At 41.8% G+C, this 18,661-nt stretch overlaps 1 protein-coding gene across 1 annotated transcript in view; it reads right to left on the bottom strand.

Annotated features, from left to right (window-relative positions):
* Positions 1-17,235, bottom strand: part of RANBP9 (RAN binding protein 9) — a 60,392-nt gene extending 43,157 nt beyond the window's left edge. The window contains exon 1 of the mRNA XM_015406361.1: positions 16,962-17,235. Within this exon, the coding sequence (XP_015261847.1) occupies positions 16,962-17,169 (208 nt within the window). The 5' untranslated portion in view covers positions 17,170-17,235. The remainder of the gene's footprint in view (positions 1-16,961) is intronic.
* Positions 17,236-18,661: the final 1,426 nt, after the last annotated feature.

Here is an 18,661-nt window from a genome sequence, read left to right as displayed (position 1 = left end):
TATGTATTGTGCCACTCCTTTTTTTTTAAATAAATATTTTAATTGATTTTTTTCCATAACAAACAAAAAAGTGCTCAATAATATAAATTTAAGTAGACGAGCATACAGCCATCTTTCCTTCCAAACTCAACAAAGACGTTTTCTTCCTAACCCTTCAGATTTAATTTCCACTTATACAGTTTACTCCAATTTTTTTCAAAAACGATTCATCTTTCCCTTTTAATATACAAGATAATTTGTCCATTTCTGCGACATCTAATAATTTGCGTATAACCTCTATCTTATCTGGAACTTTATCAGTTTTCCAGTACTTACCGTACAATATTCTGGCTGCCGTTACACATTGTATCATCAAGTTCTTTTCTGTTCTTCCATATACCGCCGGAATCATATTAAGTAGAAACAATTCTGGTTTTACTGGAATTGCAACATCCATAATTTCTTTTAACATTTTACCAATCATCCCCCAATATTCTTTAGCTTTACTACATGCCCACCACATATGGAAATATGTGCCTACATTATGTCTGCACTTCCAACATACATTAGAAGTTACCATGGAGTATTTTGCTACTCTAGACGGGTGCAGGTACCATCTATGTGCAGCCTTATAGATATTTTCTTTGAACGAAATCGCTCTTGTAATTTTCATATTTGTGTCCCATATCTTCAGCCATTTGTCGATCTCTATATTGTAGCCTAGATCTTTATTCCAGCTCGTCATACTAGACCTCACCGTCTCCTCTTGCATTTTAGTGTCTAGCAGGTTTCTATATAGATTTTTAATAAGCTGTTCTTCCGAATTGATCCAAACTTTATCAATCTCGTATTACCACAGATCCCTTCCTTCTGGTCTTCTTTATACCTAGATTGTAGTTGCATTATTTGAAACCAAGACAGTTCTATATTTTGTAGTTTCAAACTTGCTATTGATTTTAAGTTGTTTTTACTATCTAATAAGTCATCATAGCACCATCTTTTTTCCTGTGTATACAAAGTTGGCTTCACAAAGGCTTCTATAGGCGATACCCATCTTGGTATTTTAACATAGTAATGTTGTTTAATTTCCCTCCAAATCTTTAATAACGACCCCCTTACATAATGTTGTTCAAAGTATTTCTTTTCTTTGTTGTACCAGATAGTGGCGTGCCACCCCATAGGGAGATCGTGTCCCTCTAACTTCAATAATCTGTTATTTGGAAGCAACACCCACTCTCTTATCCAGACCATAGCTATGGCCTTATAATATAAATACCAGTCTGGTAGACCGAAACCTCCCTTCTCTTTCCTGTCTTGCATCACCTTTAATTTAAGTCTCGGCTTCTTCGATTGCCATATAAAAGATGAGACCATTTTCCCTAGGTTCCTGAAAAACTTCTGGTTCTTAATAATAGGTAACGTTTGAAATAAAAACAACAGTTTAGGAAGAATACTCATTTTGATCGTAGCAATTCTACCTAACAGTGATAATTGTAATCCTTTCCAGATTTCCCAATCTTTTTTAATTTCCAACAAGATTTTTTTATAATTATCCTCAAACAGTAAACTGCATTTATTTGTCAATCAAACCCCTAAATATTTAATTCTTACTTATTACAAATCCTGACTTTCTTTGTACTAACTCATTCATTTCTTTTGTGCAATTTTTTGTTAATATTTTAGACTTTTGGAAATTTATCCTTAACCCTGCCACATGCCCATATTGTTGTAAAATACGCAAAAGCTGATCTATTGAGTTTAGGGGTTCTAAAATAAATACTAAATCGTCAGCATATGCTTAGAGTTTAAATTGCTCTCCTTTAACATTTAATCCTTTAATTAAAGGGTCAGATCTCACCATATCGTTAAGTATTTCTATTGCGAAGATAAATAATAAGGGTGACAGGGGGCAGCCCTGCCTTGTTCCCTTCTGTATTTGGAATTTTGTTGTTGTGTCACCATTAAATGTTACTTTCGCCTCCTGTTGTTGATAAATTGTTCGTATCATTTGATAAAAGACCTCCCCACATTCTGAGTGTATTAACTGTCTCATTATAAATTCCCAACTAACGTTGTCAAACGCTTTCTCAGCGTCGAGAAATAAAAGTGCCATCTGTTTTTTGGGGTGGGCTTCGTAAAATTCTAACACATTTAGAATCGTCCTCACATTATTTCTCAAATATCTATGTGGTAGAAACCCTGCTTGATCATTGTGTATTGTTTGCTATAGCACTCTTTAGTCTATTCACTAGGATTGTAGCATAGATTTTATAATCTGTGTTGAGAAGCGATATAGGTCTATAGTTTTTTATTTGCGTTAAATCGGTATCCTGCTTGGGAATTAGCATAATTAGAGCTTCTTTCCAAGAGTTCGGTATTAATTTTTTTTCAACTATATTTTGAATTGTCAGTTCCAATGGAATATCAATTTGACTCTCAAATGTCCAGTAAAACTCTGTCGGCAGCCCATCTGTCCCTGGTGTTTTCCTTATCTTTAGCTTCTTGATAACTTCAGTTATTTCACACATTGTGATTGGATGGTTTAACGTCTTTTTTTGTTCTTCTGTAAAATTTTTCCTGTTTTATTTATTCAAGAAGAGGTCAATGTCTTGCAAATTTTGTTCTTTTTGCTCCTATAAATCTTTATAGAATTTCCCTACCTTTTAAGATCTTCTATGCTAAAGCAAATTCTCCCTTGATCATCTCTTAGCGATTTTATCATTTTCCTCTCATCTCTTCTCAACCGATAGGATAGACACCTAGTTGGCTTGTTCGCCTTTTCAAAATAATACTGCCTTGCATGGTTTAGTTTTGTAGCCATTTCTTGTGTTAGCAAACAATTTAACTAGTGTTGTAAATTCATTATTTTAACTCTTGTTTGAACTGTGGATCTTTCTTCAAATCGGTTTCTTCTTTTTTAATCAACCCCACTATTCGTTTATATTTTTCCTGCTTCTGCTTCTTTATCCAAATTTCTTGCCTAATTAATCTACCTCTTACAAAGGCTTTAAAAGCATCCCATACCACATCAATATTTGTTTCAGGTATTAAGTTTTGTTTTAAAAAGTTCCCAAATTCTTCTTTACACTCTTTAACAAATTCTTGGTTGTTTAACATCCATGTCTTCATCGTCCATCTTGTTGCTTTGGGAGCATCACACACTTCCAACATCACTGGATTATGATCCGCGAATGTTGTTGGTAAAATCTCCGTTTCTATCACTTCTGATAAGATTGAGCTTGAGGCCCAAATCATATCAATCCTGGACCAGGATTTATGACGAGGCGAAAAGAATGTAAAGTCCTTCTTACTCCCATTCCTTACTCTCCAGATGTCCACAAGATTTAATTCCTTTGCCAATAATAGAAAAGCTTGTGGTAGTTCGTTAGACTTAGTTGTTTTCGATCCTTGACTCTTTCTATCCTCCTTTAGATTGAATACTGCATTAAAATCACCAATTATGTAGATCTCATCTGCTATAAAGTTAGGTATTCTATTTCGCAACTTTTGGTAGAATTTCTCTTGTCCTTGGTTAGGTGCATAAATATTTACTATTAACGCTAGTCTATTTTGCCTTTTAATTTTAACAATCAAAATTCTACCATCCTCTGACTCAAACATTAATTCCGGTTGGAGATACGATTTAACATAGGTAGCGACCCCTCTTTTCTTACATATATCTGCTGACACAAACTTTTGCCCTAGTCTTTTAAATTCTAAAAATTTCTTATGTTCTTTTTTAATATGAGTCTCTTGAATACAGAGTACATCTGTTTTGAGTTTATTGGCTTGATAAAAGATCTTTCTTCTTTTTTGTGGTATGTTAAGACCATTAACATTTATCGATACTATTCTAATTTTCTTTTTGTCCATTCTGTTTAGTCTTGAGTTCCTCTTCCTTCCTCTGTTGTAGTTTTATAGTTACTGGTGAAGATGTGTATTTTCTGTACTTTCCTTTTTTGATTCTCCCAGCTTTCTTTTTCGCCATTGCTTGTGTTTCATCTTGCGAGTCCTCTTCCCATGTGCTCCCAGTTCCTGACCATATTTTTTTAGAAAGTCCTCCTGCTTCATTATTGAGTTTAGTCTATGACTTTTCCCCTTATACATGAATGCTAATCCTTCCGGGACCAACCATCTATATATAATATCATTCTTTTTCAACACTTTCACCAACATTTGATATTCTTGTCTTCTCTCTCTTATACGCCAAGGAATCTCTCTTAATATCCTAATTTCATTTCCCTGTACAATAATCGGTGTTGTTCTTGATGATTCCAAAATTTTGTCACGTATTGTTCTTTTGTAAAATCTAATGTGAACCTCTCTGGGCACCCTATTTTTTTTGGCATACGCCGAGTTTCTTCTGTACGCCAACTCAATCTCCTGTGTCAAATCTGTCTCCGGAGTTCCTAATAACCCCGCTAGGGCTGTTACTACAATATCTTTAAAATTTTCCGGTATATTTTGCAGTCTCAGTAAGTAAGCTGCTTTCTCAAATTCCAGGGACATAAGAGATTCTTCTATAGAGTCACATTTAGTCTTAAGTTCCTGAACCTGTTGGTCTACTACTTCCACTTTCCCATCTAACACATTGTTTACTTGACTTAATTTAGCAATTTCTTGTTTATTCTCTAGTATCTGGCTTCTAAATTCTTCCATTTGCGTAGCTATATGTTGCGTAAAAGAATCCAGTTTGTTTTGTAAAGGTTCTATTGCTTTTGCAATGAGATCTGGTAACATATTCTGCATTGCTGTGCTCATCGCTTGAGCTATACTTTCGTTTATTTGAGAATTTAATTCTTTCATCTGTGTTAAGTTTGCCGCTACCGCTTTAATTTGGCCAGGTGATGGCGCTGAGGTTTTCCTCACACCACTTGCCATTATTATAGTTACAAGCTTTACTCCTATGTCCTATTATTTCTCTTTTCAATGTTTATCCTTCCCCAGTCACTATCAAATATTTCTTTCAATTGCAATCCTCTACTCAGTTACTTTCAGTTGTTACTATATTACAGACCAAACTAAACTATACTAATGGTAGTATATCTTTCTTTCCACCCCACCAATTCTTTCCGAAGCTCCTAGTACTTAAATATCTAATACTCACTACTTCCCCATTCCAACTATAGAACTAAACCACAATGCTCGTCTTTCATTTACACCATCTAATCCCCTACACACCCACACCTTTTCATTTACCCCACCACAAACAACCAAAATATAACGTTCTAACACTATACGATGACGCCGTCATTCTTTGTTTCTTTCTGTTCCTACTTCCTCTATTTTTTTATTCTTCCAGCTTCTAGGTTTTTTTTTCCAGTTTCAGCGTTCGCTCGCTGCTACGGCACGCTGTTCAGACTCTACCAATCGATTAACCGATAGTCCGATAGCCCCAATATCCTTATGGAACAAAGTTACAATCTCTCTGTAACGTTTCCACCACAACAGCACTCTGCTTTTGCCGCACCAAAAATTCTGCTGATGGCTCTTTCTCAAGATCTCCCAGCCTCTTCTCGTTAGTGCCGACACGACTCCAGCCGCTTACAAGATCTCACTTCTCTTTTCAACACTTGATTCTTCTGGCCTGAGATTGTTAGTTTCTCTCTGCATCTGTTTCTCCGCCGCACAAACTCCTCTTCTCCCGGGAAAACTCACTAGAATATTCCAACCAAGCTGTAAGTTTCTCTGTTTCTATAATACAGTTCAGGGCTGGTATCTGCTGGTGCTCCTCCTCGGTCCTCCGGTCTCAGCTATGGGCTTCAAGCACGCTTGTACCTTCTTGTCTTGACTATCTGCTTCGGCGATGATTCTTGGGTCGGAAAATGAGCCGCCGCCCGTCTTCTTCCCAGAACTGGAAACGCCATGCACAAGCCTCCCTCCAGGAGAGCTTGGAGAGAATTAGTAACAACTAAAATCGCTCTTAGATTAGCCAAGAATATAGCTCGGGCACGGAGCTGGGCTCAGTGCCGTCCATTGTCGCTAGGACCAGAACCGGATCTCTGCAAGAATCCTCCCATTCTTTTTTTCTTGACTATGTTGTTCATTCCTCTTATGTTAATCGAGTTGATCTTGAGAGTAGACATTGTACTGTGTCTTTGAAGTGTTGGTCTGTATGAGTATGTTGTTCTGAATTGACCCTTAGGATATGAGTGTGTTCTGGTTGTGTTGTACTAAGTGTCTACAGGTCTGCTAAATATAATGCTTCTAATGCACAATACGTCCTGTATCCAACCATGCAGTTCAGAAGGCTGAATGACACCTCTGTCTTCAGAGGAGAGAAAGCTGAATTCTGCCAACTGCAGCATCCCACTGCAGACACTCCCAACTTTATCCTTATGCTGATCCTGAAAGTCCACTGATCCCCAAGAACATCGTTTTGGTGAACAGCAGTGGGGAGAAGAAACAGAAAGGTCCTGTTCCTCAGCATCAGCTCCACAAGTGGATCTTGTTGGATACAGTTCTGTGTGATCGGGACAATGATTTCAAACTTAATTTCTTAAATCCCAAGTGAAAGATCTAGAACAATTCTTCAGCACTGAAGGAACACAGTGTCAAGCATTTTAAATAATGGTTGTAAGAAAATACATATGCTTAAGAGCCATCTTGCCCTGATAGACAGAGGGAGGGCAGAACACTATCCACCATCATATGGCTCAAGCACTCATACCTTAACTGCCATTTAAGAATCATTGGCTATTTAAGATCCATCTTGCTTTGAAGGGAGAAAATAGAAAAGCCTGACAGATAACCTGATTGAAGAGAGCCACACAAAGAGTCGGTGAGACCCTATACTTAAAGTTTTCAATTAGCCTGCTACAAGTATGAAAGGCTAATAACCAAAAAAGGGAGAGGGAATGGGCCCTAGTTCAAAATATATATTCTTAGTGTTTTATCGTACAATCCATTTAGAGGATTCATACACACAATAAAAATATGATTACAGCCATAAGATAATATAATTACATTTTGTACATGACAGAGCGTGTATTAAAAAAATGCATTGCAGGAATTGTTTGGAGAAGCATTCTTATATTTTCCAAGAACTGTATACCCCCCAAAGGAAATATTCTTGCAGTAAACCAGCTGTCACCTTGATCCTAAACATCTGCACTATAAAAAGAACACTGATCTGAAACTAGGTAAAATGTGGCTGTAATGCAGAAATAAACATTCAAGGGCTTTTTAAGTGCATTCCTTTTACACAAAGCCTTCAGAGGGTACAAAGAAGCACAACAAGATGTTTCAATAATGTGCTCTGTAATAAGACTAAATGAAACCAATACATAAAAAAGACTTTAAAATTTGAAAAAGCCAGTGCAAAAAAGTGTCAGTTGTGTGTTCCACAAAATTAACTTGGTTTTCAAAGAAGCTGTTTGCACTTTAATTAAATCATGATATTTTTCAACTGCAAAAAGACTGAAAGGAAGAAATAATTGATTTTGGAGGTCAAGCATTATAAATGACACAACAGGTCACATATACTATGTATTCTAGGATCAAAATACCCTCTGGTTTTAAAAGAAGAGTTAAGCCACTTACAAAATTAACCCATGTTCCAAAAGTATGGAAATAAGTTAAGCCGTGGCTTAACAAATGAACATCTAATTAACTTGGGCAAGAAAGGATACAGTGCTTTCCTGACCACAGAGGCTACCATAATAAATCCCCAGACAAAATAATCAGGGTACCTCCTAGATTTCTAACTGGCCAGGATAAAATTGTATAAAAACAGCAGAGTCTGGTGCCAAAGGCTAACAGGGTTCTGTTCAACAAGCTGTCGTTATTGTTAAGGATTCCCTTACCGTCCTTAGCCAAATCAATTTTTGCTCATCAGTGATGCCCTATCTGTAAAATGGGATAAATGAAGTGTGTATGCATGTTTGCCTTGTGTCTGTAAAAGTGTGATTAGTCCCTTCAGTGCTCTATAGGGATGTGTTAGGCAGTAATTACTTAGGTATGTATGCAGCAAACGAAAGTGTAATATAAAGACAGTACAATTTATTTAATGTGAATGTAAACATGGAAGCAATGGCATAATTTACAGTTTCCATGTTTTTTGAACCATGGGTTAATTTGTAAGTGGCTTAGCCTTTTCTTTTAAAATGAAAGCTTTCCAATCCTATAATAAAAAGAGGGAGTACATGCTTGCTAATTATACATTTTATCCCATAATCCAGTGGTCTACAGGACATGGGATTGTACCCTCTGCCTACTGAATTGCAAGCATCTACAGCCATTCTCTGTTCCCCTTGGGAAGGACTTAATGCTAGCACCCTTATATAATCAATAGTACTACGCCTCTCTCTGTATGTATACTGACTGGAGCAGCAGCACACTGAAGTGAACTTATGGTAGCAGTAGGAGAGGATCCATGGCTTTGATCCTGGGCTTGGAGTTCTGCTATAGTGCACCTCCTCGTACTTGGCTTATGTTCCTGTCCTTCCCTCTCTTAGACCACTGTCCACAAACCTAACCTTGATATCAGCAAAGCCATAACTCTTCCTCGCACTCCTAATGTTATGTAGCTTCATATCACCTTTTTGCAGCTCAGTGTGTCCATGGTCTGAAAAGGCTGAAATCAAACTACCATAGTCCATGAAAATGTATGTGTTTTGAAAATGTATAAATGTGTTTTTAAAATGCAACTAGACTTTTAGCCACATTCAGACAACACTTGAAATGGACATTAAGTTATGATATACATAAAACCAGACAGTTGCACTTCACTCCTTCCACCTCCTTTCTGCCATATAAAACCCTGATTAGAAACTAGCTCTAGCTACCTGTGAAATTCAAATGCAGGCATGTAAGATTAAGAGAGTACATTTCTAACACCAACCCTATGGGATTCTAAGCCATTTTTATTCAGATTTAGAATCCCAATTCCAGGGGCAGGGGACAAGTATGGCTAGACTAATGATCTGGTGAACAGCCAACTCTGGTTAACTCTCATAACTACACTTACCTATGACAAGAATCAGACTCTAACCAGAATTCTCTGTGCAAGAAGAGAGGGGGAGGAAGGATAAGTCTGTGCACATCCTAGCGTACAGTCTATATTTAGCTGGAAAACACAAGGAAAAAATGGATAGTTCTGATGCAGTCTTAAGCCATTCGTGATATATAATCAAGCTCTGAATTCCTCTCTTTATACACTGGCAGCTATTAGTGACAGCTTGCTGCTATATCCAAACTGTCAAAACTATGGCTGGCACTTGTCCTTCAAATCAATACTTCAAACCAGCTTCAAACTATGGCTTGGAGTCCTGATTTTGAGGGGAAATCAGTCGTCAGTAATCCATTATTAGTGCATTAATGCAGGCAGATATATGCAGGCAGATATATGCAGGCAGATAATGCAGGCTGCTATATCCAAACTGTCAAAACTATGGCTGGCACTTGTCCTTCAAATCAATACTTCAAACCAGCTTCAAACTATGGCTTGGAGTCCTGATTTTGAGGGGAAATCAGTCGTCAGTAATCCATTATTAGTGCATTAATGCAGGCAGAAATTACCAGTAACTGGTTAAGGCTTCTTCACCTAACATCAGATCATGGTTTGCTACTACATCTGGACCAAGTCAATACTGGCAAGGGCAACAAATAAGAGACAGGTAAGGAAGGCTGAGCACCGAAGAATAGATTATTTTGAACTATGGTGCTGGAGAAGACTCTTGAAAGTCCCTTGGACTGCAAGAAGATCAAATCAGTCAATCCTCAAAGAAATCAACCCTGACTGTTCCCTGGAAGGCCAGATAATGAAACTGAAGCTCAAATACTTTGGCCACCAAATGAGAAGGGAGCACTCACTGGAGAAGACCCTGATGCTGGGAAAGATTGAAGGTCAAAGAAGACGGGGACGGCAAAGGATGAGATGGTTAGACAGTGTCATAGATGCAACGAACATGAAATTGAGCAAACTTCAGAGGACGGTGGAAGACAGGATGGCCTGGAGTGATCTGGTCCATGGGGTCGCAAAGAGTCGGACTCAACTGTGCGACTGAACAACAACAAAAAGGTAACAGAAGGATGCAGCTAGATCATTGCTAGTTTTTTAAAGAGTGAACAAGGACAATCTTCAAAAGTGATGTTAAAAAACAGCTTTCAGGGATGTGTCAGTTCTGAAAATTAAAGCAATATAATAATAGAAACTCATTTTTAAATAACATGAATATTCTACACAAATTAGTGTTACCTTATGATTTTATGGACATGAGACAGACTTAAGTATCAATCTTCGACGTGGTCTCTGTGCTTCACACCCATGGGATTCAGTGCGCATGCGCTGGATCGATCGGTGCTATAGCAAGCTCTATTTTAACGGATTTTCGCACCCAGTCCCTCTGGGCATGCGCAGGAACCCCACCACGCATACCCAGAGGGATGGGCGCGGACATCCCACCAGTTCTTTTCTTACCGCCGCGTTGGAAAGACCTCTTTCATCGTCGGTCTGATCGGTTCGCTGATAGCTTTTTGGAAAAAAACCTTCTCAGCTCTTGGAAATTCTTTCCCACACCTTTTTCTTTTCCTTTTGTATCTTGTTCTTAAAAAAAAAAAGGACTCCCCTAGTTGATGTCTTTGCGACCAGAACCAACAAAAAATGTCATCTCTTCTGCAGTCAAGGAGGCAAAGACCCACAATCTCTTGGAGACGGCCTCCTCTACCCTTGGACATCAGGGCTCCATTACCTGTTCCCACCCTTACCTGTTTCCGAGAGTGGTACGCAAAATTCTCAGGGAAGCCGCGGACTGTATCCTAATAACACCATGGTGGCCAAGACAGCCTTGGTTTTCAACGGTCCTCGAGCTTTCACAGGGAATATACCATTAGTTCCCCCCGGCCCCGGACCTCCTCCTGCTCTCAGACTCCCCCGTCTTCCATTACAACATACCACAATTGAAACTGACGGCATGGCAGGTAACGTCACAGGCTTCTCCTCCCATGTAGTTAACGTCCTCCTGAAATCAAGGAAACCCACTACACGGAAGTCCTATACTTATAAATGGAAGAAGTTCTGCTCTTTCCTCGGTGAGGACGCCACTCAAGTCACCTCAGCTGGCCTCGACAGAGTTTTTCGTTTCCTCCTCTCCTTAGCTGACTCGGGACTTTCCCACTTTTCATTGAAAGTTTATTTGGCCACTCTTTCTGCCTACCATGTTCCAGTCGAAGGATGTACTTTGTTTTCACATCCGATTTCGAAAAGGTTTTTAAAAGGTTTGCTTCACCTTTACCCTCCTGTTAAAACTCCAGTTACTCCATGGGACCTTCCTCTAGTTCTACGCCAGCTGACGAGGAAGCCCTTCGAGCCACTCGCAACATGCGAGCTCAAACTCCTCGCATGGGAAACGGCCTTTTTAATTGCCATCACCTCGGCTAGGCGGGTGGGAGAGATACTGGCTTTCCGCCACGACACACCCTACCTGTCGTTTTTGCCGGATGGAGTACGACTAGTACCGGACATTTCCTCCCAGACTTCTTTCCAAACCCTATGTCAGCGGAGGACATACTACTACACACTCTAGATGTCAAGCGTGCTCTTTTGTTCTATCTCCAAAGAACGCAACCAACCAGACAAGACCCGCAACTTTTCGTCTCATACACTTGGCACGGCTAGGCAGTCACATCACGGCTCAGCCCCTCTCGAAGTGGATTGTAGGTCTCATCCAACTCTGTTACCTACTCGCCAAGCAGCCTTTGCCTGGTCCTATCAGGGCTCATTCCACCAGGGCTGTCGCGACTTCCACTGCTTTCCTCCAAGGAGTGCCACTGTCGGACATTTGTAAAGCCACTACCTGGGCCACGCCTAACACCTTCATCAGGCACTACGCCCTAGACGTTTGTACGAACACTGGTACCAACATGGGACGTCACATTCTGTCTTCGGCTACGCAGTAAAAGACCAGCCAGCACCCACCTCCAGGTAGGCTACTGCTCGCTAATCTCCCATGGGTGTGAAGCACAGAGACCATGTCGAAGATAAGCAGGTTGCTTACCAGTAACTGGTGATCTTCAAGTGGTCATCTGTGCATTCACACCACCCATCCTCCTTCCTCGCTGTTTTCGAATGGGGGTTGATTTGCGGCGGTACTTTGAAGGAACTGGTGGGATGTCCGCACCCACCCCTCTGGGCATGCGCGGTGGGGTTCCTGCACATGCCCGGAGGGACTGGGCGTGAAAATCCATTAAAATAGAGCTTGCTACAGCACCGATCGATCCAGCGCGTGCTCACTGAATCCCATGGGTGTGAATGCACAGATGACCACTCGAAGATCACCAGTTACTGGTAAGCAACCTGCTTTTTCTAAAACAACCTAAAGCTTATCTATAGCACTAGCTAGTTCATTACAAGTCAGTGCTGAATTAGGGCAGTTTTAACATGCAGACAACCCACAAGGAGTTCACACTGAACACCTATAAATCCATGCAGGCACAACTGGAAACTGTTGGCATGCTACCTTCTTTTTAAAGACGGGCAAATAGCTTATACCTGGAAAGGTATCTTGACTAATCCCTGCACTGTTCCTCCACATTACCAACATTTTACATTCCTAAAGACTATGCTAATAAGATTTGAGCAAAATAGATTCAAATCTTCTTGGAGAAAAAACAAAAATCCACTCTGTTCCTCCTTTACCAAACTTTCTATGAATTTCTGATTTGTTCCACATTTTAAAACTTTGATCTGACACTATCTGGAATCGTGGATAGTTTTGTTAATTGTTTTGCTTTTTATGTTGATAGGCTAACCACCAAAGTAACAAGCTAAAGTTTGAATTTATCTGGAAATTCAATGTTTGAAAATAGCTTTCCTTATTTGCTGTCCCTTTATTCATTGCACATATAATGGTCCAGGTCTAATGGTCACTTTGCAAAGTGAATCGTCCTACACTTTTCCTGGTCCCAAGCAGCCTGCTGTCTGTTCTTAAGCATCAGTGAAGCCTCACAGACAAAACGCATCAGAACATGAGGGGGGGATAATAGAAGATCACCTCAGGCTACCAGCTTGCACCAATGGAGGAAGAGCAGATCACTAATACTGGTTTTCCAGGGCTCTGAATAAAGTGTGATGTGACTCAGCATATTTACTTTGACTTTTATATAGTAAAGAAAAATGTAAAAGTATTACATGTTGGTTTTATGTACCAGTATTTGAACTGAAACATTTGATTTGGGGAAAATGTCCATCAAGCATGGCTTACATGTATTCAAGCAAATTCAAAGTTATACCACTTGTAAAAATGTAAGGATAAATAGTGGATACTTCCCTGACATTTTAAGAAAAAAAATACAGCACCAAGAATTGTTGACACACAAATTGTAGCACATTCAAAGTGCACTGCACCATCCAGAGAACCATGCCTTATGCACCTTAGAATCATGTATTTCAAAAGAATTTAACTTTCTTCCAGAGGGGTCACTGGGGCATCTCAGTTTCATTGTCTCTCCATCACACCACTTGCTACGTTCATATCAGATTGGTGAGAAGAGACACATAAACAAAGAATTTTAGCTTGTACAGTGCAATCTTAAAGAGTGGCACCCATCTAAGTCCACTGCCTTCAATGGATTAAGAAGGGTGCAACTCTGCTGAGGACTGGTTCTATCCTGTGATTCACAGGGATAATCAGCTGAAAAAGATTGATGGCAACTTTGAAACTGCCAAGCTTGTGTACTATCGTATTGGCAATGGCACCCATTCAATCCCATTAGTTTTATGGAACAATTAATATTTAGAAATAGCCCACATCAAACAAGGTAATTTTATCCAATTCCCCTTTTTGCTACAGCACACTATATTGTGGTGCATTTTGTTTGTGAAAGTCTCCCAACCCTCAGTGAACCAGTGGGACAAGCAGCATGCTGCTGGGGAAAGGGAAGGCAGGCAAAGATCTGCTTCACCTACTCCTTCTGCTAGCTTTTCCAATGGGTCCAACCCTGTTCTTCTAATTCACTTTTATAATGTGGTTTTATTTCTGGCACTACTAAGACCTGTGTGCTGTAAACAGTAACAGGTACAAGTTTTCTTGGTGAAATTAATGGCATTTATTTCCAAATAAGCATGCATAGGGCTGTACAATCAGTCAGGCAGCAGCCTACAAAAAGCAGCCTCTTCCCATGGGGAATACTATAATTCTTCACAGCAGAAAGAGAACCACATGCCTCTATTTAAGTCTAACCTAACCACTTGTACTAAAGTTTCCCCTACTTTACTACATCCTGCCATCAGACAAACTCTTCATGGAATTAGTTTTGCTCCATGTGATATCTACCTAGTCAAACCATCAAACTTTCTCCTTTCATACCCTCAGAAACTAAAAGATTTGCCCCCCCCCCAGAAGAGTAATTACCAAATACTGCACACTTGCCCATCTGTAATAAATTATGCAGCTTTTCCCTCTTCTTCACAGGTGTGGTCACAGTTCTCTGCAAGTTGCCTGAAGAAACACATTATTTTTGAGCACTGGGGGGAAAAAATCCAATAACAGTCCAACCCTAAAAAGAGTTACATCCATCTAAGCCCACTGACTTCAAGGGACTTGTAAGGGTGTAACTTTACTTAGGACAATACTGTAACTGTACTATTTATTTATTTATTTATGTATTTACATGTGATTTCTATACCACCCATGACCCCTAATGGGTCTCAGAGCGGTTTACATTAGACTACTACCAAACCTAGACTATTTTTACACTTTAACAAACCAATAGAAACACAAAATACAACCGAACACAGTGGAAACAGTTATGTATCACCCATAAATTACACTCAAAAGTAAAAGAAACCATATAATTGGCATATTTAAGCAAGCTAAAAAAAATAAGCTTAAACTGTTATGAGTATAGGTAAAGGTAAAGGTTCCCTTGCTCGAAAGCCAGTCGAATCCGACTCTAGGGTTGCGGTGCTCATCTCCATTTCCAAGCCGAAGAGCCAGCGCTGTCCGAAGACGTTTCCGTGGTCATGTGGCCGGCATGACTAAACACCAAGGTGCACAGAATGCTGTTACCTTCCCACCAAAGTGGTACCTATTTATCTACTTGCAATTTCTTGCTTTAGAACTGCTAGGTTGGCAGGAGCTGGAACTAGAGACGGGAGCTCACCCGTCTTGCGGCAACCCGGGTCTTGAACCTGAACCACTGACCTTCCACAGCCTGCAGTTCAGCGTCTTAACCACTTGAGCCACCGCAGCTCCACTGTTATGAGTATAGTAACCCATAATTCCACCCATATTGAAAATTCAATTTAATGCCTAGGACACTTTCTTACATATTGTACAAAGTTTCCACACAACACATATAATCATATTCAGTTAAAAAAATTACAAGAGCAACTGTAGGTCTTAGGAATCTTAGATTCCTGGTCACCTAAAATCTCATACCAGCATGTGGATGTAAATTATTTCAGTCCCAGTCTCTGGGAATTAAATGCTACAACATAGGAACATTCAATGTTTTTCTAGTCCATTAAGATACCATCATTTATCAGATCATCCTTTTGCATTAATGTAATTAAACTGAGTATTTTATAGAAAAAGCTCAACCATCCACAGAAGACAAATAGTACCACCTACCCATTTGCGCTACCATTTTCATTTCTTTGAGCCAATGGTAATGTTCATCAAAATTTCACTTGAATATCCCCACTGTATACTCTGGGAAAGGCTAACCACAGCAGGCTCTTTTTTCTTCATATCACAATCTAACTAAAGCCTGCCCTTTGTAACCAACTCGGAACAAATGAGCCTAGAACAACAGATGTATGAGTTTTTTCCAGGTCAGCATGAACTCATATGCTTTTAGTTTTAATAGCATAGTTCTACAAAAGGCATTAACCAACTCTCTTCCCTACTATTATGCTTGGCTTAATCATACCTTATTTTTATGTAATTTCCAGATAAAACTGTAGAAGAAAGAAGGCAACTATTCCCAAAACCTCAGCATGTTAAGTTTCACTAAAACCTTAAATTAATCATGTCCAACTATTAATTCCCTCCCATTAACAGTCTGGTATCTCACATATTAATATTATGAGTTTTATACATACATAACTCAATGCCTAAAAATAAATGATGGTTTTTCTAACCCGCCTCCCCCTCATTGTTATGCACCTGTAATAGTTTTACATGAGCTGTTTCTCCCAGCTTCTACTGACCTTTGCTCTCCTTCTAAAACAAACAGACATTTCTTGCCCTAACTGGTTATTTTTAATTGGACACGTCACACTGCCTGACTTGCTTTTCTCCTCCCCTGACCCCAAGCTGTTATTCAACAAGAGAGGTGATCAGCTGAAGAAACTGGCCAGCCAGTCTACCCTTCTCACCCCGACCCAGAAAGCAGGAGAATCCAAGTTTCCTTACAGATTTGGGAGGAGCAGAGGGAGGGATATAAACAGACCAGGCAGCAAAGTGGAGGCCAGCTCCTCAAAAGACCCAATGAGCGTTATTTCCTGTTGTTCTATTTTCTGCACTCTCCCTCCCCCCTATACGGGCTCCCTTCTCAAGAGGCTACTGGCTCCCCATCGAGCAAGGGGTATTTCTGGGGGGAGGGGAGGAGAAGAAGAAGAAGGGACAGAGACAAAAACTTCATAGTAACAGCACTAAATATTTCACTTTCACGAATACACACTCCCCACCCAAAAACCACACAGAATCAAGGAATGTGGTTTCAGACTAACAGCAAAACCAAGGCCTAGTTTCCAAAAGACCGATTGTCCCCCCCCCCAAGCACCAAGAATACAGAGCATCCCTTGCCCCAGACATAAGAACATAAGAGAAGCCAATGCTGGATCAGGCCAATGGCCCCTCCAGTCCAACACTCTGCTACACAAGGGCCAAAAATACCAGGTGCCATCAGGAGGTCCAGCAGTGGGGCACCAAGAATACAGAGCTCCAGGCGGGACGAGGCAGGGAGGGGGGTACAAGCAGCAGGTATGGGATGGGTGACTCGAACAGAAGCACCATCTTTTGGAGTTTTACCATGGCCTTTATAGTGGACGCGCAGGTTGTTCTGAGAGAGGCCGATGTAGCTAAACTTATCCTTCGGGCTCCAGGAGCGGGGCAGCGGCGTCTCCTGCTCGTCCACGGCCGGGTAGAGGCGCCTGAGGCGCCGCTTGAGCTCCTTTTCTTGCTCGTTGAGGGCCGGGTCGCCGCCGTGAGGGAACGGGGCCGGGGCGCTGCCACCGGCAGACATGGGCCCCGCGGAGGAGGAGGAAGGTGAGGCGGATGGAACTCCTGCCGCCGCCGCTGTTGTTGTGGCCGGGCGGCGCGGGATTGCCCGGCGCTTGAGGAGCCCCGGCCGGGAGCTGTGGCGGTGGCGGCGGCTGCTGCCCGGACATGCCGGCCTCCTCCTTGTCGACGGTCGAAAATCAACGGTGAGCCGAAGGCGGATAAACGGGGGTGTTCACACGAGCAGCCTCCCCTTCCTCCTCCTCCAGACCCGGAGTGACAGCGCGAGGCGAGGGGCGGCAGGGAGGGAGAGGGGCAAACACCGGAGGAGGAGGAGGAAGGGGGGGGCGACTCGGCTGTGAGAACCACAAGCGCGCGCAGGCGCGTGAGGGCGAGAAGGGGTTGGGAAGGGGCGAAGCGAGGAGCCGGCGCGCGCCCGTGCGTCTCTGCGCCTGTGCGGCAGCTTGGGTCTGTGGAAGGCGCGCGAAAGAGACGGGGGAGAAATGGGGGGGGGGAGAAACGCCAGGCGTCTCTGCTTCTTGGCGAGGGCTTTATCGCCCTCCGTCCCCCGGTGCAGCCGCCGATGCAGCAGAAGGTCTTTCCGACTAGTCAGCTGAGCCGCAGGGTCTGCAGCCGAGGAGCAGCGCTTCCGCGTCGCCACCGCCAATGATCCTGAAGGGGGGCGGAGCCAGCGTCGGCGCTTATGCGTCAGAGCTGGCGGGCTGCGCTATCGCGAGAGGTGCCACGATTGGCGGTTGGCAGCCGTTAGTCAATCAGTTTCTTTTGTGTGTGTCTCACTGCCAGGGTCGCCCGGCGACACCGTCTTCTTATATGGAGGTGGAGATGGAGGCGGGTGAGTGGCAATAGCCTACTTTTATACTTGAGTTGCCACCTGCGTTTACGGGGGGCGGATTAGGGTGCATTTGGCTCAGGTACCCGGATATTGTCTGTATAGTTCGCCTTTCTGACCGAGACTCAAAGCGGAATTACACCGTGTAAATCCATTCAAGCCATATGAAGTGACGCCTTGAAAAGAATATGCTTTAGGACGAGGGTTACGGAAATCTGAATAGAGCACAATAGACTTGATTCGAACTGCAGACGCGATGCAGGGAAAAAAAGTATCTATTTAATTTATGCGTGCAGGGTGCCCTCAAGTCACCGCCGACTTACAAGGCAAGGGGAGGGGCAGAGGTGGGCTGCCCATCGCCTCTTCCCCTGCAGCCTTCCTTGGGGGTCTCTCCCGTCCAAATCCGGACCCTGCTCAGCTTCCAAGATCTGATGAGATGGGGCGCTAGACCAATGCTGCCTTCTCTCCGTTTAATGTTATACTTCACTTTAATTTAATTTTAATTAAAGCGGTATTAAATGAAATCTGTAGAAGACGAAGCAACGACAACGGAGAGAGGATTTGCTGTGATCTGTGGGCGCCCTGTGTAAATTCGTTGTCTCGTTGACGTCGAACATGAAAGAACGAAAAACAATGTTTTTAAATTGTGAAGTCAAAGCAATTGGGC

Source organism: Gekko japonicus, unplaced genomic scaffold, assembly GCF_001447785.1.
Source record: "Gekko japonicus isolate JY-2015 unplaced genomic scaffold, Gekko_japonicus_V1.1 scaffold2623, whole genome shotgun sequence".
Taxonomy (NCBI): Eukaryota; Metazoa; Chordata; class Lepidosauria; order Squamata; family Gekkonidae; genus Gekko; species Gekko japonicus.
The sequence above is the reverse complement of the archived record's forward strand: the minus strand, read 5'-3'. Positions and strand labels throughout refer to the sequence as shown.